The sequence below is a fragment of the Vicia villosa genome, unplaced genomic scaffold, assembly GCF_029867415.1.
Source record: "Vicia villosa cultivar HV-30 ecotype Madison, WI unplaced genomic scaffold, Vvil1.0 ctg.000428F_1_1, whole genome shotgun sequence".
In the NCBI taxonomy this organism is placed as follows: Eukaryota; Viridiplantae; Streptophyta; class Magnoliopsida; order Fabales; family Fabaceae; genus Vicia; species Vicia villosa.
The window spans coordinates 610,993-634,790 of record NW_026705204.1 but is presented as its reverse complement, the minus strand read 5'-3'; the positions used below and the strand labels follow the sequence as shown (position 1 = coordinate 634,790).

At 36.6% G+C, this 23,798-nt stretch overlaps 1 protein-coding gene across 1 annotated transcript; it reads left to right on the top strand.

Moving 5' to 3' along the window:
• Positions 1 to 5,110: 5,110 nt before the first annotated feature.
• On the top strand, positions 5,111 to 8,359 carry LOC131628172 (uncharacterized). Its single transcript, XM_058899039.1, has 4 exons — positions 5,111 to 5,327; positions 5,498 to 7,291; positions 7,379 to 7,497; positions 7,593 to 8,359. Exons 2-4 carry the CDS (start codon positions 5,500 to 5,502, stop codon positions 8,067 to 8,069), a joined length of 2,388 nt encoding a protein of 795 aa, XP_058755022.1. The 5' UTR covers positions 5,111 to 5,327; positions 5,498 to 5,499; the 3' UTR covers positions 8,070 to 8,359.
• The last annotated feature ends 15,439 nt before the right edge of the window (positions 8,360 to 23,798 follow it).

The following is a 23,798-nucleotide window of genomic DNA, read 5'->3' as shown; positions in this document are numbered from 1 at the left end:
AGATTATTACCTCCGACTTGTTCTGGTATACCTTAAGATATGAGTAGTTATCTAGTGAAGGGTTGGTAGAACGAGTGGGAGTAGTGACCTCCAATTTGGAAATCTGGGATATCTGATTGGGTGAAAAGGAACTACTGCATCTCGTTGTGTATTCTGAAATGCGTGAGTCCTAGAACTACGCTAGGCGGAAACTGAATGGAGGGTTATGCAGAGGGCAAAAATCCATGTTCCCTGCTAGTCATGAATCATTTAATTCCGAGTGAAGCCATCAAGCTACGATATGCATTGGGTACTTAGGTGAACTACACTAGTGGTTGTCTGAAGCATCGGTGAGTTGACCACAGTAAGTGACTTTTATTTGTAACCATGATATTCCTATATGGTGGGAGTTAACATTGAGAATTTCTCGTGCGTGCCCTGTGTGAGTGAGTACACACCTGGCATAGGAACTCGAACTGGATTTGTAGTGAGTCAGATCTAATTTGTTGTGTTCAGTGGAGGTTAACCTTAAACGTGTGACTAGAAGGATCTGAGTAGAGATGACCTCAGTTGAGACATGTTTGATTAGTCGTTCGTGGCTATAGGATACAGGTGGAGATTGTTATACGCTACTGGGAAGGTTACTTGAGTGCATGGCCTCGGATTTGGACCACCATGTTAGTACTACCAGACAGGTATATCGCCACAGTATCGCTAGCGTGCACGAGGCGCGTGAGTCGACCTTTCCTGACAGATGTGGGACATGATGATCTGGAACTCAAGGTAGGATGATATTGGTATTCGTGAGACGTGGATCCAAATTCTCATAAGGTAGGTGGGATAAGAATCCACATGTTGCACTCGATGATTAAGGATTATGCGAGTAGGCGACGACAGGGTGGATTAGATTCCAATGCTACACTTATGAGGAGAACTTGGATGGTCGAGACCACTTGAGAATTTTTGGATTCTACAATGTGGACACTCCTTGTTTTGTTGTAGTTAGTTAACCTTTATGCGTAATATTCGAGATGGATGTGTGTGTGATCGTCATATTCCGACCAGCGCATTATGTGACTATTCTTTAACATTGGTGATTAATGTTAGAATGGATGAAGTATGTCTTGGGTTATCTCGATATGAGAAGTATCGAGGGGGAGTATCTGTAGATCCTAAGAAGATAAATAAGGCCAGTCTCGGTAAGCAGAGACATATTGGTTTTGGAAGTGTCATGGAATTTTAAAGGAGAATGTCCAAGGCACGAAGTATGATTCCTTGCATGGTAACTACACTTTTTCCGTTAGAAACGCTACATTGGGTAATGCAACCAAGGAAGTTAGTTTAGTGTCAGATTCGGAAACGAAAGGGCACTAGATGACTGTGTGAGAAGTGCGGCTATGAAAGGATTGTTATATCGGTTAAGCCATATGAACTATTGGGAGTGTTGTCACACCAACGGTATGAAATCGTATGGTTGAGAAGAAACTGTGGAAAAGTTGGGAAGAGTTATCGTAGTTGTAAGATGTGGAAGTTGGTAAGGAAAGACAAACTTCTGTTCATTAAGTATCCGGGTGTAGATGTTCTGTAACCGAAGTGTGCGACCGAGTTATGTTTAAATGGACCTAACACAGAATAATGAGGCAGTTATTGATCTGATTTTGGGAAATTACTCAACCTCGAGGAGTAGCTGGCGATTACTCTGTTGAGGACTGAGCATGCGTGGTTTGGATGGACATCGTGGAAAGATAATTGATATTGAGAGAGTAAGAGTAAGAAAGACTATCATTTGAGTTTATCAGGGAGACTAAGATGACAGTCGTATTGGTTTAACCATGGCTTAATTTTTGGCGACCTAACCTTGGGGAAGACTTGATCAAAGTTGTTCGGTGGATAAAGCATTAAGGATGAACTATCAGTATCAAAAGGAACAACTAAGATCGGTAATGGAGCATAATGGTTACAGAGAGTAGACTCATTATTGTTATATCTTGTGCACTTATCGGTGTGCATGAGGACTTGGACGGTCATAGCAGGTTGATTGTTTGAGTTCGCCTTTCGGCGGAAGGAAATTTTTGTAAAATTGTTGGATATAAAGACTATTGTTGTAGAATTGTATACCCTTGTGGATTGCGATGGCATTTATGTCATTTGAGACTGAAGGACAAATCGAAGTAAGAAGCCAGATAGTACAAGAAGGTAGACATGGAACAAGTCAATTTGAGCATCTGGGAATTAGAAGTTAGGGCCAAGGAATTCAACGAGCCTTATATGATACTGTATGGGATCGTGTACAAGCGAATCTGGAGTGTCGTCATTAGAGAGAGACATTGCAGTAGAAATGTATGAGTTTGAGATAATGCAAGGAGAATTTCTCAAGTATGTCGAGACAGAATATCAGAAGGAGTATATGCTTGGAAAAGTGGTCGAGCTTGTATTATGTGAGTGTTAAGGTTTTCGGTCAAGAACGTTAGAACACAAGTGAAATGGTATACTGTGTTTCTGGGGATGGAACAACTCTCAGACAAAATCGCGAGAATTATACATGAGAAGAGTGTAAGTAAAATTTCATCCCTCGTTGGAAGAGATATGAAGAGTTTTACTTCTTGGTGATTGGAAGGAATTCGAGGGCGAATTCTATTTAAGGGGGGGAGAATGTAATACCCCGTTATTTCCGAGTATGCATGACGCCTTACTGGACGAGAAATTAATGGAATTATATTAATCTAATGGTGATTAAGATAATTGATTCCAATCCCTTATTAGTTGGACTAAGTGGTGGATTAAGAAGTTATTAGAGATAATAACTCTAATTATCTAAGAGGGGCATAATGAGTAAATATGTATTAGAGGCAAGGGAAATTGAGTATTTGAGCATGGAATTATATAAACCCAAAACAAGACCAAGTCTCAATATATTTTCTCATCCTCTTACTCACCAAAATTCAGAATTTGGAGGAAGGGTTGGAGGAGAAGAGAGAAAATCAGAATAGAGCAAGAGAAAGAGGGAAAGAGAGCTCGTGGAAGAGGGAAAGGAAGAGAGAAGTGCAGAATCTTCATCAACCTTGTCTTGCATGCAAGAGATTGGTGCTTTTGGAAGGAGGACAAAGAATTAAGCTTGGATTCATCATCATCTTCATCACTCAAGTCAGAATCTTCATCATCAATAAGGTGAGTTCCATTAGTTAGGAACTTGGGGTAGGGTTTGGGAACCTTGCATGATTAAGGGTTTATACTGTTATTAATGTCTTGAATGATGATTTAATCGGTCAAATATTTGTTCTTTTGATGCAATTGTATGATATGGAATGTTGAAATAGGATGGGATTCGTATTTGGATTGTTGGGGAACCTATGGATGAGTTAGAACACTTTTGGAACTGGTTTTATGCAAGACAAACGTGATTTTTGCTTCTGGTTCAGTAAGCAATCGATTGCACTGTGAAAATTTGACTTTCTGCGCTTCTGGTTCAACGAGCAATCGATTGCACACCAGTGCAAATCGATTGCACCTGACAGAAAATGATCCTTTTACTGTTTCGACCATAACTGGAGTTCCGTAACTCAGAATTGGGCGCCGTTCGAGGCATTGGAAAGCTAACGGAAAGGGCTATGAGGTGTCTAAGCTTCCACAACCTTGGCATACTTTTAATTACTAATTAAATCCTTGTGAATATTCTTGTATCGTGGTTACTAAACGATAATGCTCGAATAATTGATTTGTTAATCATTCTAAGGGCCTTGCTGCCCAAGTATTCCTTCAATTGGGTTGTAGGGATCATGGAATGAGTGGTAATGTAAATCAAGTCATCCACGTACACTAAAGATGTTGAGGTCTTAGAGCTTGTGAAGCTAAGCATGTGAACCAAGAGGCGAGGAGGCCTTACAACTTGGTGAAACTTTTGTACGTCGATAAACAAAATATGGATATGGTAAGCTGAGCCTTAGGATACCTAAACTAAGATATATGAACATATTCTAACCTGATATTCCTTTTTCCTATCAAGCGACTTCTTCTGAAATTCTACAATCTAATGGTGTAGTAAGTATGTGACGAGGGGTTAGAGGACATACAAAAGGACAGTAACTGCGAGTAGGCATGTTACATATATGTTGGCTACTTCTTGTGAAGAAATTCCAAGGATGCCCCTGTGCCATATATATTGTGGGCATTCTCGGGCTTTGGTCTCGGGAATGGGTCGACTCCTTAGTTCAGGAGTATTCTTCGGGGATGAACTCCCGGGGATGTGTACCTCACCTTCTCCTTTTGTTGTTTCCTTATGGGTGAATTTCTATGTGAGATTTGGACCCAGGAAATTGGACGAGTTGAATCGTTGTAGTGATTCAATGTCGGTTCCATGGTTCTCTATAGTCATATGAGTTACTTACCATGTAGATTGAAAAGGGTGATTTGGGGTCTTGATTCGAGGGCAGATAGGCAGGTAAACCCGGAAGACCAGACCTTGAGGGTAGCTCCCGACAGAAGGTTGGCAGGTAAACCCGGAAGACCTATTCTGGAGGAAACATGTACCTAATATCCGAACATGTGATATGTTCTCAGAATATCTAATCGGATGGCCAGTGGACATTCAATCGGAGTGCTACGAGTTGACATGCTTTCCTGTACTGGATAGTGAGGAAACCTTAGGATCTGACATGGATCTGTGGTTGATGTATGTACCCTGTAGAGACGAGAGAACCCATAAGATAGGGGAACTCACTGAGATTTAGTAATCTCACCCCATTCATCTTATTATTTTTTTCAGGTACCGTGGAAGATCGAGTTTTGCTAGATGCTTGGATCAAGAGCTTTTGACCAGATGCCGTGAAGACTGTGCCTGATCTTTTCTTCCGCTGTGTATTATTATCATTGTGTAGATATATTCATTGTATCCATCTTCAAGATGATTTTAAATGTATATATCTTATGTTATTATTCCTGACTTATGTATGTACTCAGCTATGTTGTCAAAAGCGGCTGGCGCGGCCGATATCGCGGCGCGGCGCGGAAAATCTGGTGCAGCCGCTTCAGAGCATACCGGTGCAGCGCGATTGGGAGTAGCGGCCGATTCGGCTGACGTGTCCGGTTCGGGAGCGGTGCGGGTGCGGTCCAAAAGCGCCGCGTTTCACTTTAGTTAGATCCGGGTCGGGTCGGCCCAAAACCTCAAAAATTTTCACGTATTTTACACTTCCTAACCCTAAAACTAGCCGTTTCTCACCGTTTCAAGCATCGTTTCTCTCTCTCTCAAGCATCGTTTCTCTCTCTCTCAAGCATCGGTCCTCTTCACGTTTCTTCTTCATCTTCTCCACACTTCCGCCGTCTCTTCCTTCTTCGTGTGCAGAGTCCTTCAGGTATGTTTCCTTTTTCTTTTTATGAACTTCTTCCTTCTGCTCCTCTTTTTGTTCATCATGGGTTCTTCTGCTCTTCTTTCTTCATAATATTCTTCTCAATGGTTCTGGATATTCTTTCTTCATAATGTTCCTCTTCCTCTATTATTTATTTGTTCTGTTCTGCATAACAGCTATGGCAACTAATCCTCCAAATAGTTCTACTCAACCATCATCATCCGATGTTCCATCTGTGGCTTCTTCGGCTGCTGCTAAGATACACCAACCAGTCGGTGATATAGGCTGGAAATTCAATCACTTGAAAGACTTGAATAATAGGAGGAGGGTTACTTGTAATTTTTGTAACGAAACATCGACCGGAGGAATTTCAAGAGCTAAGCAACATCAATTAGGAATAAAAGGAAATGTGAAGGCTTGCACTCAAACACCGGAAGATGTTAAGCTGATTTTACAAGAGCATGAAGATAAGAAATTGGCTGCCAAAAAATCTATTTCAGGTGAAGTCCATGAAGATGATGATGAGGCTTCACGGCTGTTAGAGATATCTAGGATCCGAAGTGGGAAAAGGCCGGCTGAAGAAGGGAGTATGCCAACTGCCAAGAAGAATACAAAAGGGCCGTTGGATGTAATTTACTATAGGAAACCGGAGGAAAATTTGAAGAAAGGAAAGCAAACAAGCTTGAATGATGCTTGTGATAAGAAGGCAAGAGCGAGTTGTTGTCAATACATAGCCCGTTTCTTTTATCGGAATGGAATTGCTTTCAATGTTGCAAAATCAAAGAGTTTCAAATTGATGGTTGAAGCAATTGGTATGTATGGTGCACATTTGAAGCCTCCAAGCTACCATGAGTTGCGAGTTCCTTTGCTTCAAGATGAGTTGAGACTTACACATGAGATGTTGAGTACTAATAAGAAAGAACAAGAAAAGTATGGTTGTTCCATAATGTCTGATGGTTGGACCGATACAAAGGGAAGAACATTGATAAACTTTTTGGTTAATTCTCCTGCAGGAACAATGTTTGTTAAAAGTGTTGATGCTTCTGCCGACATGAAAACTGGACAAAAGTTGTTTCAACTTTTGGATAGCTTTGTTGAAGAGATTGGTGAAAGTAATGTTGTGCAGTTAGTTACTGATAATGGAAGCAATTATGTCTTGGCTGGTAGACATCTTCAAGTATCAAGACCAAAAATATTTTGGACTCCATGTGCTGCTCATTGTCTAGACTTGATGCTAGAAGACATCGGAAAAATTCCTAAAGTCAAGAAGGTTATACAAAAAGGAATGACACTCGTGGGCTTCATTTACAACCATTCTTTGGTTTTAAATTTAATGAGGGAGAAGTTAGAAAGTGAGTTGGTTAGAAGTGGAGTCACAAGGTTTGCCACAAACTTTCTTACTTTGCACAGATTGCACATTCTAAAGGCAAAAATTAGAACCATGTTCACTTCTGAAGAATGGTTGAACTTGAATGCAAGTAAGGAGGTGAAAGGAAAGAAGGCGGCTGCTATTGTACTTCAAGTATCATTTTGGGAGGATATTGTGTACACTCTTAAAGCTATGGGACCTCTTGTAAAAGTGCTTAGGCTTGTTGATAATGAAAAAAGGCCGGCAATGGGTAGCATCTATCATGCAATGTTGGAAGCCAAAGAGTTTATTCAAAGAAACTTCAACAACAATGAAAACAAGTACAAAGACATCATTGATATTGTTGATAGAAGATGGAGTATACAACTTCATCATCCGTTACACGCAGCTGGGTATTATCTTAATCCGAAATACTTTTATACCAATCCAATGATTGAGAATGACGCTACATTGTTGGATGGCCTTTATGCATGCATTAACAAGCTTTCTGCAAATGCTAAAGTTGTTGATGCCATCCATGGAGACTTGGCGAAATATAAGATGGGTGTGGACCACTTTGGATTGACAGAAGCGGTAAGGCAAAGAGACACTATATCTCCTGGTAAGTAACTAAGTCTATTACACAATAATTAAATTTCATAATAATTTTTGTGTATATATGCTAATGCAAATAAATTTTGCATTGCAGCTGAGTGGTGGAAGAGGTATGGAGCAAAAACACCAGATTTGCAGCTCCTTGCAATCAAAATATTGAGTTTGACTTGTAGCTCATCGGGTTGTGAGCGGAATTGGAGTGCTTTTGAGCATGTAAGTAGTTGATATTAGGCCATACTTTCAAATTAATAGTTTAGTAAGTATATTTATTATTTAAAGTTTATACTAACTTTAAAATTATAATATAGATTCATTCCAAGAAAAGAAATAGACTTGAACATCAAATGTTGCAAGACTTAGTTTTTATCAAGTATAACCAAACTTTGAAGGAGCGCTTTGATAGTGATGATATGATTGATCCTGTGGTTATGGAGGATGATATTGATACAACTAACCTATGGTTGTTGGGAGGTGAAGATGAGGTTCAACCTGATGATGATATGGTGTTTGATGGTGATGATTTGTCTTGGCTAGATGTTGAAATTGCAAGTGGTGCTGTTGAGCCAATAATCAACACTAGAAGTCAAGCAGCATTGCAGAAAAAGGCAACTACAGCTGCACCTTCTTCCTCTAGATCTAAGGGAAAAGCAAAGGAAGTGGTAGTAGTAGATGATGAATTTGGTGATCAAGACTATCTTGGAGAAGGTGAAGAGGATGAAGAGGATGAAGAAAATGAAGAGGATGGTGGAAGTGATGATGAAGACATGGAATTTAATGATTCTTGAATTTTTATTATAGTTACTGTGTTTAGTTATTTTAAGACTTATATCCTTAAGTGTTTGTTTTCTTGAAGTTTATAACTATTTGGAAGTATGTTTCCTTAAGAATTATGTTTTTTAATGGTATTTGGAATTGGAAGTATGTTTTGCTTAATTCATTATGAAGTTTGGAATTGGAAGTATGTTTGGAATTATTGGAAGTATGTTTTTTTTTTGGTATTTTCTAGTATGTTTTTAGCATGAAAATGCCATAAAAATAGCGCCCGCGCCGCTAAAATAGCGCCCGCGCCGCTCCCCGCATCCGCGCCGCTCCCATTTTTGGGTTGACCGCGCCGCGCCGCGTTCCGAGATTAACAACATAGGTACTCAGTACCAGTTATTAGTATTCTGCTGATATGATTCTAGACACATATTAGTAGGGTGTTACATAAATTTTGCAAGCAGTGTATTTAAGTGAAACTGGTTAATGGTTTCTGATTATTCTTTATGTTTATTATACCTAATGCATTATTAAAAATGTATAATTGAATTTAATGTGTTTGATTATTTTTAAAAAGAGGGTTGATTGAAAATAATTATTTATATATATATATATATATATATATATATATATATTAACAATCACATTTATATTTATTTGATATTTGCAATAGTATTGGATAAATGTTCATACTATGAATACAAATATATATGTCATTGAGATGCATTAATTATATTTTAATATTATCATTTAGAGAACATACAAATATTTATTAAATAATTGTAAAATTTTATAATCAAGTAGAAAAGTCTGAGTTGTCTTCACAAAACTAATCATTCTTATGCTTTTGGTATTGGAGATGCGAGCTGCAAATTGAGTGGCAGTGCATGCGAAACTACTTTGCATGCATTACGAGACTGTAATTCTGTTAAAGCCGTTTGGGAGCACAAAATTCCTAATGATTTGCGTGCTCAGTTCTATAATGTTAACCTGCAAGAGTGGATCAGTATCAATATTAATGGAGTGGGAGTGTAGGGAAGGATTGGAGTGCTTACTGGGCCGTACGGTGTCACATGGTGTGGAATTGGAGAAACAAAGCCTTGCATGATGAGGAGTTTATTCCGCCGTACAGCTTGTCGAAGAATATAGAGAAAATAGTTAAGGAGTATAAGGTGTCTCATAGTATTAACAATAAGATTATGAGTAGGAACAGAATTGACAAGTTGATTAAATGGAATTGTCCTCAACAGGATTTCATAAAGCTGAATGTTGATGGAGCTCGTGATCAGGACGGGATCTCTGGGTGTGGTGGTGTTATCAGAGACGCTGATGGAAATTGGTGTGGTGGCTTCTCCAAATACGTTGGACACTGTAGTGTTTTGATGGTAGAATTATGGGGAATCTTGGAAGGCTTGAAGCTAGTAGTGGAAAGAGGGTAAAAGAAGGTTGTGGTGGAAATGGATTCGCAAGCGGCTATCGACATCATTAAGCAAGATACGAATAGTATCTTGAGAAAACGTAATCTGGTGAGACATATCCATAATTGGATGTTGAAGTTGGAGAGTATTGAGATATGACATGTTTTTAGAGAGGCAAATGAGTGTGCTAATCTTCTAGCTAGACATGGTAAATCCTTGAAGAGGGGGTGTTTGGTTTTCCATGAAGCTTCGGATTGGATAGTTAGCACTCTTGTCAAAGATAAGAGTGAGGTTTTTGTTTCTAGGGCTATTCCCGTGTAGTTGTTTTTTTTTTCTTTTTGGGCCTTTGGCCATCCATGTTGCAAAAAAAAAAAACTATTCGTTCTTTGATTTCAACTCTCAAAACATAAATGAATTTATTGTGCTTGATTATCTTTGATAATAGATTTGATTATATGTTGTGTAATTAATTTTAATTATATTTAATTATGTTATATTTATAATTATTTTTTTAAATATGTAACACCCTAGACTGCTTTCGGGAAGATCGACTGGCCCCACAAACCAACACAGGTTTCTCCAGCATGATTTGGCCTCACTCACACGCTTTCTGGGAAACTTCCTCAGAAGGTCATCCATCTCACAATTGCTCCAAGTCAAGCATGCTTAGCTGTGGAGTTCTTATGGAACGGGCTACCGAAAAGAAGACGCAGTCTGGGGTGTTACACTTTAAAATATACATATTTTAAAAATTTGATAAGAGTATCTTTAGTTTCTACTTTAAAAAATCAAAAGTAATTTTGAAAGTGTATAATTGAATTTATTGTGTTTGATTATTTTTGAAAATAGATTTAATTATATGTTGTATAATTGAATTTAATTATATTTAATTATATTATATTTACCATTATTATTTTATAAAATATGTATATTTTAAAAATTTGATAAGAGTATCTTTAGTTTCTTCTTTAAAAAATCAAATATAATTTTCAAAATGTATAATTGAATTTAATGTGTTTGATTATTTTTGATAATAGATTTGATTATATCTCAAAAACGAAATCTAAATTTAAATTTATATACGGAAACTATTGATTCAAATATATTTATTAATAATGTGAAATAAGAATCAAAAGCTCATTACGACATTTCCCGTCGTCACCTTTTCAATTCTCTTACTCTCTCAAAACTTCCAATCCTTTCAGGTTCGAATTTAATTAATCATATTTTTGGTAGATAATTTGTGAAAAACAATATCGATCTTTGTGTTGTGTTTCAGTTTTTGCCTAGTGATTCTAATATGAGATTTTTGGTAGCAAATTTGTGAAAAACAATATAGATTCTTTACAATTTTTGAACTTATCTGCTAAGATTTTTATAGAAAAGTCCTTATATTTGACAACCATTGAGATTGACAATGCTTTATGTACTAAATGTTCTTTTAGATGAAAATGTTGCGTAATATGAGAATGTTGCGTAAAGTATAAAATTTGCAAACAGTGTATTTAAGTGAAACTAGTTAATGGTTTCAGATTATTATTTATGTTTATTATACCTAATGTATTATTAATAGTGTATAATTGAATTTAATTGTTTGATTATTTTTGAAAACAGGTTTGATTAAAAAATAATTATATATATTAACAATCACATTTATATTTATTTGATATTTGCAATAGTATTGGATAAATGTTCATATTATGAATACAAATACATATGTCATTGAGATGCATTAATTATATTTTAATATTATTATTTAAAGAACATACAACTATTTATTAAATAATTGTAAAATTTTATAATCAAGTAGAAAAGTCTGAGTTGTCTTCACAAAACTAATCATTATTTTATTCCAACTCTCATAATATAACTGAATTTAATGTGTTTGATTATCTTTGAAAATATATTTGATTATATGTTGTGTAATTAATTTTAATTATATTTAATTATGTTATATTTATAATTATTTTTTAATATTTTATAAAACATGTATATTTTAAAAAGGCTTAAATAGTCTTTTGGTCCTTGTAAGTTGGCGTGTTATTAGTTTTTGTCCCTGTATCTTATATTTCTTGGAAATGATCCTTGGATGTTAAAGTTCTTTTGGTTTTAGTCTCTAAAACTAAAATATGCAGGAAAATCTGCAGGTTACTTGCGGATTTTCCTTTGAATTTTCCTACGGATTTTAATTTGATTGACTAAAACCAAAAGGACTTTAACTTTCAGGGATCATTTTCAAAAAAAAATAAGATACAAGGAAGAAAATCAAAAACACGTCAACTTACAGGGACCAAAAGACTATTTAAGCCTTTTAAAAATTTGATAAGAGTATCTTAAGTTTATACTTTAAAAAATCAAAAGTAACTTTGAAAGTGTATAATTGAATTTAATGAGTTTGATTATTTTTGAAAATAGATTTGATTATATGTTGTATAATTTATTTTAATTATATTATATTTACCATTATTATTTTATTCAATATGTGTAACACCTGAGGCCGAAAAAGGAGAGGGGTAGTTGCACCACATGGAACACCTGAGGCCGAAGAAGACAATGGTGGTCGCCACATCGTAATGAGAGGAATCTTGAGGCCGTGCAGGTATGGGACTGCATGGTTGAAGGAAAGCTTATAAGGAATGATGGGTACTACCTATACCAACAAGATGCATCTTCTTTTCGGTAGCCCGTTCGATAAGAACTCCACAATTAAGCGTGTTTGACTTGGAATAGTATTGGAATGGGTCACCTCCTGGGAAGTTTCCTGGAAAGCATGCGAGTGAGGTCAAAGCAAGCAGAAAAGACCAGTGTTGATTTGTGGGGTTAGTCGATCATCCCGAAAGCAGTCTGGGGCGTTACAAATGGTATCAGAGCTAGACCTCTCCCAGTACGATGTGGTTCGAGGACGAATCATGCGGAAGCTGGTGGGCATGTAACATCCGAGGCCGAAAAAGGAGAGGGGTGGTTGCATCGCATGGAACACTTGAGGTCGAAGAAGGCAATGATGGTCGCCACATCGGAATGAGAGGAATCTTGAGGCCGTGCAGATATGGGAGTGCATGGTTGAAGCAAAGCTTATAAGGATTGATGGGTACTACCTATACCAACAAGATGCATCTTCTTTTCGGTAGCCCGTTCGATAAGAACTCCACAGTTAAGCGTGCTTGACTTGGAGTAGTATTGGGATGAGTGACCTTCTGGGAAGTTTCCCGGAAAGCATGCGAGTGAAGTCAATGCAAGCTGAAAAGACCCGTGTTGATTTGTGGGATTAGTCGATCATCCCGAAAGCAGTCTGGGGTGTTACAATATGTTTATTTGGAAAATTTGATAAGAGTGTCTTTAGTTTCTCCTTTAAAAAATCAAATATATTTTTAAAAATGTATAATTGAATTTAATGTGTTTAATTATTTTTGAAAATAGATTTGATTATATCTCAAAAAAGAAATCTAAATTTAAATTTATATACGGAAACTATTGATTCAAATATATTTATTAATAATGTGAAATAAGAATAAGAAGCTCATTACAACACTTCCCGTCGTCACCTTTTCAATTCTCTTACTCTCTCAAAACTTCCAATCCTTTCAGGTTCGCATTTAATTCATCATATTTTTGGTAGCTAATTTGTGAAAAACAATATCGGTGTTTGTGTTGTGTTTCAGTTTTTGCCTAATGATTCTAATATGAGATTTTTGGTAGCAAATTTCGGAAAAACAATATAGATTCTTTACAATATTTGAACTTATCTGCTAAAATTTTGATAGAAAAGTCCTTATATTGGACAACCATTGAGATTGACAATGCTTTATGTACTAAATGTTCTTTTAGATGAAAATGTTGTGTAATATGAGAATGTTGCGTAAAGTATAAAATTTGCAAGCAATGTATTTAAGTGAAACTAGTTAATGGTTTCTAATTATTCTTTATGTTTATTATACCTAATGCATTATTAAAAGTGTATAATTGAATTTAATGTGTTTGATTATTTTTGAAAATAGGTTTGATTAAAAAATAATTATATATATTAACAATCTTATTTATATTTATTTGATATTTGCAATAGTATTGGATAAATGTTCATATCTATCATATAAGAAAAGTCTACCATTTCCTCATCTCTTAGCTATGCCACATCAACCTCTCTTCTCACAAAATTCCACATCATTCCTTTCCCATGGTAGGATTGAACTTTAAACCTCCAACCTCTCATGATCTCGCAGTTACAAATTATTTACTTTCTCTGGCCATTCACATTCACAACTGCTTACAACACTAATGACCTCATATAATGCTTCTGCCTTCCAAGCCCCTTCTGCCTTCCAAGCCCTCCACCTTCCACGTTCCAAAACACTTTTATCATTACTATATATAACCATCATACTTTCACAGTATCTATCATATTCATCAAACCTAATCGTGGAAAATTTTGGTTTATACTATTTTTGCAATTACAGTCATTCCCACGACTATTCATGTGGAAAATTTTGGTTTATACTATTTTTGCAATTACAGCCATTCCCACGACTATTCATGTACAAACCGGAATTTAACATTTTTTTCTTTCTTTTCTTGATAGAAAATATCTTTCATGTTATTTGCAGGTTGAATTTGTAGTGTATCATTCTGAAGTACTAATTGGCGTTTCATGTTATTTGCAGGTTGAATTTGTAATGTATCATTCTGAAGTACCAATTGGCGTCACTCCATAGTATATGGTTCGTTTTTTACATGGGTTGTGTCCAATCCCTATTTTCTATTTTACTGTCCCGAAAGTTTGAGCTGTAGAAGTAGAAATCAAGTTGGCTGGTGTCAATATACAATGGAGAATCTGCTTGAAATTACTGGGTTATGCTTGCGCAAGTTTTGTCAAAAATGTAGATATTATACTATGTAAATAACATGATATTTTATATTAATTCATAGAATGAACTTTAATTTTTTATATTTTAAGTGCAAATATTAATAAATAAATCTTAATTGATTGATTTTATGTTTGAGTGATATTTATATTAAATCTTAGTAATTATAGAAATTGTAGATATTATAATATGTAAATAAGATAATATTTTATATTAATTCATAGAACTAAAGAATATTTTAGTTAGGTCAAATTAAGAAATTAAGGTTATCAATATATACAAAGTTAGTTTTATAAAATATTATTGATATTTATTTATTATAAGGTCGAACAAAATAAAAAATAAAGATAAAATATTACAAATTAAAAATGTATACATAATTTTGAAATTTATAAGAAAATAGAATCAAAGAGTAAAGAAAAAAACATTATATTTGTTTAGGTAAATAAAGAGTTTTAAAATGAAAAGACATAAATCATTTACCTATAAAAAAATTAAATATCATAATCATTTTACTTGATTGCAACTTTAATTTTTGATTTAATCTGATTGCAACTTTTGATTTATTATTTTTAATTTTTTGATTTTATTTGATTACAATTTTTAACTTCTTATCCATAATAATCCAAGCATTATGGTCGAATTGAACGTGATTTTAAAGAATGGTTTGTTGAAACAATGAAGCAGCACACCTATTTTCTTGATATGGAAATAATTGGTATATTATTGCAAATTTTAATAAATAAATTTCATTGATTAATTGATTTTATCTTTGAGTGATATTTATATTAAATCTTAGTTGCTATAAAAATTATAGATATTATAATATATAAATAACATAATATTGTATATTAATTCATATAACTAAAGAATATTTTAGTTAGGTCAAATTAAATAAATTAAGTTTATCAATGTAACACCCATATATAAATACATACATCAAAGCATATACATATACATGAATCCAAGTATTTGGTACTGAAAATACTTATAAGTTCCTAGTCAACACATTATACATATTAATGCCCAAAATACAAAGTTCTAACAACGGCATAATACATACAAGATGTTCAAAAGTAAATACTAAGAACTAGATCAACAATGATCACAAAATGTAATCCACAACGGAAGCTTCGCCATGTCCAAAATAAGCATAAGGAATAAGGAAATCAAACTGCTTTCTCCTTACCCTTCGCGGAACCTGTAGTACCTGAAATCAATATATAATGGGGTGAGATAAAATATCTCAGTGAGTTCCCTATCCTATGGATCCTCTCGGCTTTACAAGGTTCTAATCTATAAGTCTCAAGTCATAAAAGAAACTAGACCTTGAGTTCTCACACTAACATTATATGGAATCATACTTAGAGTTCAACAACTCAAACACAAGATTACAAATCGGAAACCAATACCAAGGCATCCCCATATTCCCGTCCCCTTCTACGTCTAGGAGGTGGCACGAGTCATGGATCCTTTGGAAAATCTTGACATACGAAATGGATTCGGACTCATGAGCCTTTCCCCATGAATCGTCACTTCACATGGCCCGTACACCATCACAAGTCTCTACCCGTAGGTTCCATTCGTACACAAAAGCGGGAATCAAACCTGCAAAGATTATTTGTGTCTCTCTGCACAGTGCCTCTCTGCACGAAGAATGCCTGTTAGCATTCAAAAGAAAAATGAAGAAATAAAGAAAAATACAACGGTTCCGATTAATACATTATACAATGGTGATCGCTTCCGCAAACCACTAGGCCTGTTAGCCTTTCCTCATAAGATTCCAACACGTATGTTCCATATAATATCTCATCCTAGGTTTCTTTGTTAAGCTACATAACCTAACAATTCCTAGTTTCCTCACTTAACCTTTATTTTCATAACAACGAAGTTATTTAACCTCTCTGATATATATATATATATATATATATATATATAGATATATATATATATATATATATATATATATATATATATATATATAACAAAGGTTTACCAATCCACCTGCAATAGAACTCAAACAACAATTATAGAGTACACAAGCATCATAACAAAAGCATAACGTCCTCATGGTTCCGAACGAAAACCAACCCAAGTAATCAAGCAAATTCCCGACTCTCGATTAAACAATTCTCCTTTTGTTCCCAAAACCTACACTACTAGAAAGTACACGCTTCTAGCCTACTACTGCTTCGAACGACGATTAAAATAGAGTTACGGTTCAAAAGTTACGATCGAAACAATTTCTCTCATTAAACTAAAGAATTGGCTAAGAAAGGTTCAGTTCGCGCCGCGCAGCAGCTAGGTCGCTCCGCGAACCCTCTGGCAGTAGCCAACCCTCATAATCTTCAACAATGCTCGCACCGCTAACTGATGTTTGCGCCGCCAACCTCTGGCGGTGGCAAGTCTCTCAAGGATTCCCAATATGTTCGCGCCGTGAACCACTGTACGCGCCGCGTACTGAAGGCAGAAACAAAACCCCTAAAAACCTGCATAGTTCGCGCCGCGCAGCCTCGTTCGCGCCGCGAAGCGCGCGAGAACTGAGTTCTCAGCTCTGCTTCACACACAAAATCCATGGTTCAAAACCATCTAAAACCATCCTAACCTGTTCCAGATCATATTAAAGCATAGATACAACCTATAGGTGATAAATTTATGGATTATAAGCACTTATTCATGAACATTGATGAATTTGTTCAAAACCTAGATTTCTCTATGAAATCCCTAATATCCAAACTTATGATTTCTCATCCACAATCAAATCTATAAGTTTCTAACTAGAACCCACCTCGATTACGAGTCGCTGATGTCGAAGATGAGTTGAATCGACGGAGAAATGATCGAAATCCAAGCTTTCCTCTTTCTCTTCTTGCTCCTCCTTCTCTCTACTCTTCTCTCTAACTTTGTCTTGTTTTTGGAAAAATGAAGAAGAAAAGCAAGGAAGAAAGATATAAGAAAAATATCTTTAAGTTAACACTACTAACTTAATGTCCAAAAGTATCTCTAATGTACCAATTGATAAAACCTCAGTGTCAGTTAATAACATTAGAGCATTTAATTTAATACGGGGTATTACATCCTCCCTCCCTTAAATAGAAATTCGTCCTCGAATTTAAGAATTACCTGAAAAGGTGAGGGTAAGCATCCCGCATTTCCGATTCAAGTTCCCATGTAGCATCACCCGGATGTGTCGCATCCCATTGAACCTTAACAAGAGGAATCTCCTTGTGTCGCAACACTTTAGTCTCTCTTCCCACTATGCGGCTCGGTAAGGGTTCAAAAGTCAAATCTGATTCTATCTCAATTGCATCTGGTAACACCGGCTGAAGAGGATCGGGAATAAACTTTCATAGTTGAGACACGTGAAAAACATCATGCATTTCTGATAGAGAAGGTGGTAAGGCTAAACGGTAAGCTACTTCACCAATCCTTTCTAGAATCTCATACGGTCCCACGTATCTCGGACTTAATTTCCTCGACTTAAACGGTCCTTTCAACCTCAATCTCGGAGTAACCTTCAAGAATACATGGTCACCCTCCATAAACTCCAAAGGCCTCCTACGGTTATCCGCATAGCTCTTCTGACGATCTTGTGCTTGCTTAACCTTCTCACGAATCATTCTAATCTTGTCTGTGGTCTCTTGAATAATTTCGGGTCCCAAAATTCTATCCTCACCAACTTCTGACCAACACAATGATGTTCTACATTTTCTCCCATACAATGCCTCATAAGGTGCCATACCGATACTCGCGTGATAACTGTTATTGTATGCAAATTCAATCAATGGTAAAAGCTCCTTCCAATTTCCTCTACTTTCAAGCACACAAGCTCTTAACATATCTTCCAAGGTCTGTATCGTTCGCTCCGTTTGACCATCCGTTTGAGGGTGGTTCGACGTGCTCAAACATAATTTAGATCCCATCGCTTGTTGAAAAGCTCTCCAAAACCTCGAAGTGAACTTTGGATCTCTATCCGACACAATACTAGAGGGTACACCGTGCAACTTCACAATTTCTGCGACAAATAACCGTGCAAGATGACTTGCCTTGTAAGTAGTCTTCACAGCTAAGAAATGTGCAGATTTCGTCAACCGATCTACAATCACCCAAATAGAATCATATCCACCTTGAGTACGAGGTAAACTAACTGCAAAATCCATTGAAATAATATCCCACTTCCATATTGGAATCTCTAGAGGTTGTAACAATCCACCTGGCCTTTGATGTTCAATCTTTACTTGTTGGCATACAGCACACTCCGATACGTACACCGCGACATCTCTTTTCATTCCGGACCACCAATAATCTCTTTTCAAATCTTGATACATTTTTGAAGAACCCGGGTGTATAGTGAAAGCACCCTTGTGAGCTTCATCCAAAATCCTTCTTTTCAATAACGCATCGTCCGGAACACAAATCCTCGGATTAAACATAATCACTCCATCCGTAGCTCGAGTAAACCCTGGTTTAACCAACACCTCTTGTAACTTAGCATCAGACACTTGTGCTTGTTGAATGTCATTTCTCAAAATAGAATTAACATTCAAGTTTCCCATCAATACTTCATTTTGGGTCCAAACAAATTGAAGGTTGAGATCTCGAAATTTTTCCAACAATGCATACTCTAACATCATCAATTCGGCCCTCTTTAACACCTTCCGACTCAAAGCATCCGCCACTTTATTTGCCTTGCCTGGATGATACTTCAAGTCAAAATCATAATCCTTCAAGTATTCCATCCACCGCCTCGGACGCATATTCAACTCCTTCTGATCGAATAGGTACTTTAAACTCTTGTGGTCACTGAACATTTCAAAATGAACTCCATACAAGTAATGACGCCACACCTTTAGGGTAAAAACAACCGCAGCCAATTCTAAATCATGAGTTGGATAATTCTCTTCGTGAACCTTTAACTGTCGAGATGTGTATGCTACTACCTGACCATCCTGCATCAATACTCCTCCTAATCCTTTCTTGGAAGCATCGCAAAATACTTCATAGGACTTATTTGGATCAGGAACGATTAAAACAGGAGCAGTCGTCAATCTTTCCTTCAAGCCCATGAAACTCTGTTCACACCCCGAATCCCAATCATAAGGACACTCCTTCCGAGTAAGTCTAGTCATTGGTAAAGCCAATTGAGAAAACCCTTTTATAAATCTTCTGTAGTAGCCGGCTAAGCCCAAGAAACTTCGGACTTCTGAGACATTACTCGGTCTCTCCCAATTAATTACTGCTTCAATTTTTGACGGGTCCACTGCCACACCTCCTTGAGATATGACATGACCAAGAAATCTTACCTCTGTCATCCAAAACTCACACTTACTTAACTTAGCAAACAATTGATTTTCTAGCAATACCGACAGAACAATCCTCAGGTGTTCTTCGTGCTCTTGTGGAGTACGAGAATAAATAAGAATGTCATCAATAAAGACTACCACAAATTGATCTAAGTAAGGTTGGAATATCTGATTCATATAATCCATGAAAACAGCTGGAGCATTCATAACACCGAAAGGCATTACCAAGAATTCATAATGACCATAACGGGTTCTAAATGCAGTCTTTGGCACATTTGAGCTCTTCACACGGATTTGGTGATAACCTGACCGCAAATCAATCTTCGAGAACACACAGGCTCCTTTCAATTGATCTAACAAGTCGTTTATCCTTGGCAAAGGGTATTTGTTCTTGATGGTGGCCTTATTCAACCGACGGTAATCAATACATAGCCTCATCCCACCATCCTTCTTCTTTACTAACAACACTGGAGCTCCCCACGGTGAGACACTAGGTTGCACAAAATGTTTAGCCATCAGTTCCTCCAATTGCCCCTTCAATTCTCTTAATTCAAGCGGTGCCATCCGATACGGAGAAACGGATATAGGAGCCGTTCCTGGTATCAGGTCAATAGAGAATTCCACTTCCCTTTCCGGAGGAAGAGAAGTGACATCCTCGGGAAAAACATCAGGAAATTCTCTAACACCAGCAATTTGCGAAACCTCTAACTTGTCACCCGCCTCTTCGGTGAGGACCAACAGAACAGACTTCTCTTTCTCAAACAAGAAATTAATCATACCTACCGTACCTTCTAGTATAGTAGTCAACACATCCTTCGGAGTAGCTTCTTCAGATGGAATAATGATTAACTTCTCATTGAAGGATAGAAAAACACTTAGAAAGGGGGGGTTTGAATAAGTGTAGTCTAAAAAACTTGAACAATAAAAACAATATGCACAATTATTTTTATCCTGGTTCGTTGTTAACTAAACTACTCCAGTCCACCCCCACGGAGTGATTTACCTCACCTGAGGATTTAATCCACTAATCGCAACAGATTACAATGGTTTTCCACTTAGTCCGCGACTAAGTCTTCTAGAGTATCCTGATCACAACCTGATCACTCCAGGAACAAATGCTTAGACACAAGCTAAGACTTTCTTAGAGTATCCTGACCACCACGTGATCACTCTAATTACAACTGCTTAGACACAAGCTAAGACTTCCTAATCCTGATCAACACTTGATCACTCTAGTTACTTACAAATTAATGTAATCAAATAAGAGTTTTACAATGCTTCTTAAAAGCTATAATCACAACAGTGATATTTCTCTTAACGTTTAAGCTTAATCTCACTAATATATTACAACAGCAATGTAGTGAGCTTTGATGAAGATGAAGTTTCTGAGCTTTGATTTTGAACAGCGTTTCAGCAAGTCTTTCAGAATAATTTCGTTCAGAATTGGTAACCTTGTTTCTCATCAGAACTTCATATTTATAGGCGTTTGAGAAGATGACCGTAGAGCGCATTTAATGCTTTGCGTGTTCCGTACAGCTTTGCATTTAATGTTTCACGCTTTTGTCAACTACCTCGAGCCTTGTTCACGCTGTGTCTACTGACGTTGCCTTTAATAGCTTCCAACGTTCCTTTTGTCAGTCAGCGTAGCCTGCCACCTGTACTTTCTTCTGATCTGATGTTTGTGAATATAATATTTGAATATCATCAGAGTCAAACAGCTTGGTGCATAGCATCTTCTTGTCTTCTGACCTTGAAGTGCTTCTGAGCGTGATACCATGAGAACTTCAGTGCTTCTGCTTCTGACCTCAAGTTCTTCTGATGCTTTCATAGACCCATGTTCTGATTCTGCCTTGACCATCTTCTGATGTCTTGCCAGACCATGTTCTGATGTTGCATGCTGAACCTTCTGAGACAAAGCTTCTGAGCGCTGATTTGTGCATACTCTTTATATATTTCCTGAAATGGAAATTGCAATGTATTAGAGTACCACATTATCTCACACAAAATTCATATCCTTGTTATCATCAAAACTAAGAATATTGATCAGAACAAATCTTGTTCTAACAATCTCCCCCTTTTTGATGATGACAAAAACATATATAAATGATATGAATTTGCGATCAGAAAGAGTAGACGGCTAAAGACAAATTACACAGCTATAGCATAAGTATGTGAATATGTCTCCCCCTGAGATTAACAATCTCCCCCTGAGATGAATAATCTCCCCCTGAAATAAATACTCGAAGAACTTTAATAATAAAAGACTTCCCTGATTATTTCGGTAGAGACGATCACATAAGCTTCTGTCTTCTGATAATTCATAGCTTCTGACTTCTGCTTCCATTGGACAGCTTCAGAACTTGAATTTCTTTAGATCCCTAGAACACTCACAGCTTCTGATTCCTGCTTCCGTTTAGGACAGCTTCAGAACTTGAATTTCTTTGATCTTCAGAACATTCACAGCTTCTGATTCCTGCTTCCATTTAGGACAGCTTCAGAACTTGAATTTCTTTGATGTTCAGAACATTCACAGCTTCTGATTCATGCTTCCTTTTTAGGACAGCTTCAGAACTTGAGTTTTCTGGATCTTTAGAACATTCACAGCTTCTGATTTCTGCTTCCCTCGGATAGCTTCAGAGCTTTGAATTTCTTCTTACATCACTTCATGCTAAATTGTATCAGAACATTGTTGAATGTACCAGAGCATCATCAGAGCATCTCTACATCCTGAAATGTTACAGAACAAAACTAAACGACAAAAGTCAGCATGAATGAGTTAGAACATAAAATGTGTATCAGAACACAAAATATGTATCAGAGCCATATAAGCCTTATAGAATGTATCAGAGCAAATAGACAATGATTTGGATCATATTCTATTATCAGAATTTCTGATCATTCTTCCTTCTTGCTTCCGATTCTGAAGCTTCCTAGCACTCAGCTTGCTTCAAGAATCCAAGAGCTTGATTCATCTTGTTGCTTCTTATGTTGATCTTGAATCTTTGATTCCTGCAACAACACAACTTAGAAACATATGAAGCTTGCAGCTTCTGTTAGTAAATGTGTGGAGCCTTTTTACCCGGTAACTTAGAAACATATGAAGCTTGCAGCTTCTGTTAGTAAATGTGTGGAGCCTTTTTACCCGGTAACTGATAATATTAATCAGATCATTTATCATATATTTCTCCCCCTTTTTGTCATAACATCAAAAAGCATAAAAGATTCAGATGTAAAGCAAGAGACAAAAGGAAAGAAACATAAATAACTTTTCATTGATTTCAACAAGAAGGATTACAAAAGAGGAATGCAGGAAAACAGATGCAACAAGGAAAGAAAACTACAAGGACACAAAGCCTAAGACTATATCCTACGCAAAGACTGCGCAAACAACTCAAGAACCCTCTGGTCTTCAGTTTGTTCAACCATGGAAGCTTGAAAACTCTTCATGCCTGTCCAGACTAGAACCTCCACTGTAGGAGAGATCCAAGAGACCAAAGAGGAAGTGAGGGACAGTTCATAGACAGGGAGCTAATGTTGCAAACGGGCTCCAGTGACTCAAGAAGGTCTTCTTCCTTTGGATAAATGTTGATAACAGCATTGAGGAAGAGATCTGTCTTGAAAGAGACTTGGAGAGCCATCCCAAGGTATGCTTCACATCCTGTAACTGATTAACCCTTCCATCCGTTCTCATTGAGTTGAAAGGATTCATGATGAACGCTAGGTTGAATATGAGTGAACTAGGGTTTATGCCAAAGAAAAACTTTGTTGGACAAGAGAGAAAAAGAAAGAGAAAGAGAGCCAAGACTTATTGAAAAAATGCAACGAAATGAAGGAATAAATAGAGGGAAAAAGAAGAGGGAAACGTTCGAGGAATATAAAAAAGAAAAGAAGGACAATAAAAGAAATGATGAATGGCATTTAATGTTATTTGACGTGAGGAGAGATAATAATGACAAAAGACGAGATTTGCACAGTTACCTAAGTAGACGTCCCCTCAACTGCACGCACGCTTGTCCAGAAATAGTGAACACGTGTTTACCATCTGGATAGCCAGTTACAGCTGTTTTGCTTTTGAAGAGATTCTGAATCAACTTAGACAATGAAACGTTAGTAATAACTGAATCACAATTTCTAATTGATTTCAATCAGAACTTCTTAAAAATAATCCAATTTCATTT

What these genes read in the sequence shown, in the direction of transcription:
- LOC131628172 (XM_058899039.1), top strand. Translation starts at nt 5,500, where the DNA reads ATGGCAACTAATCCTCCAAATAGTTCTACTCAACCATCATCATCCGAT. An exon ending in AAGAGACACTATATCTCCTG is followed by an intron (nt 7,292 to 7,378) that starts GTAAGTAACTAA and finishes TTTGCATTGCAG; the next exon opens with CTGAGTGGTGGAAGAGGTAT. An exon ending in ATTGGAGTGCTTTTGAGCAT is followed by an intron (nt 7,498 to 7,592) that starts GTAAGTAGTTGA and finishes ATTATAATATAG; the next exon opens with ATTCATTCCAAGAAAAGAAA.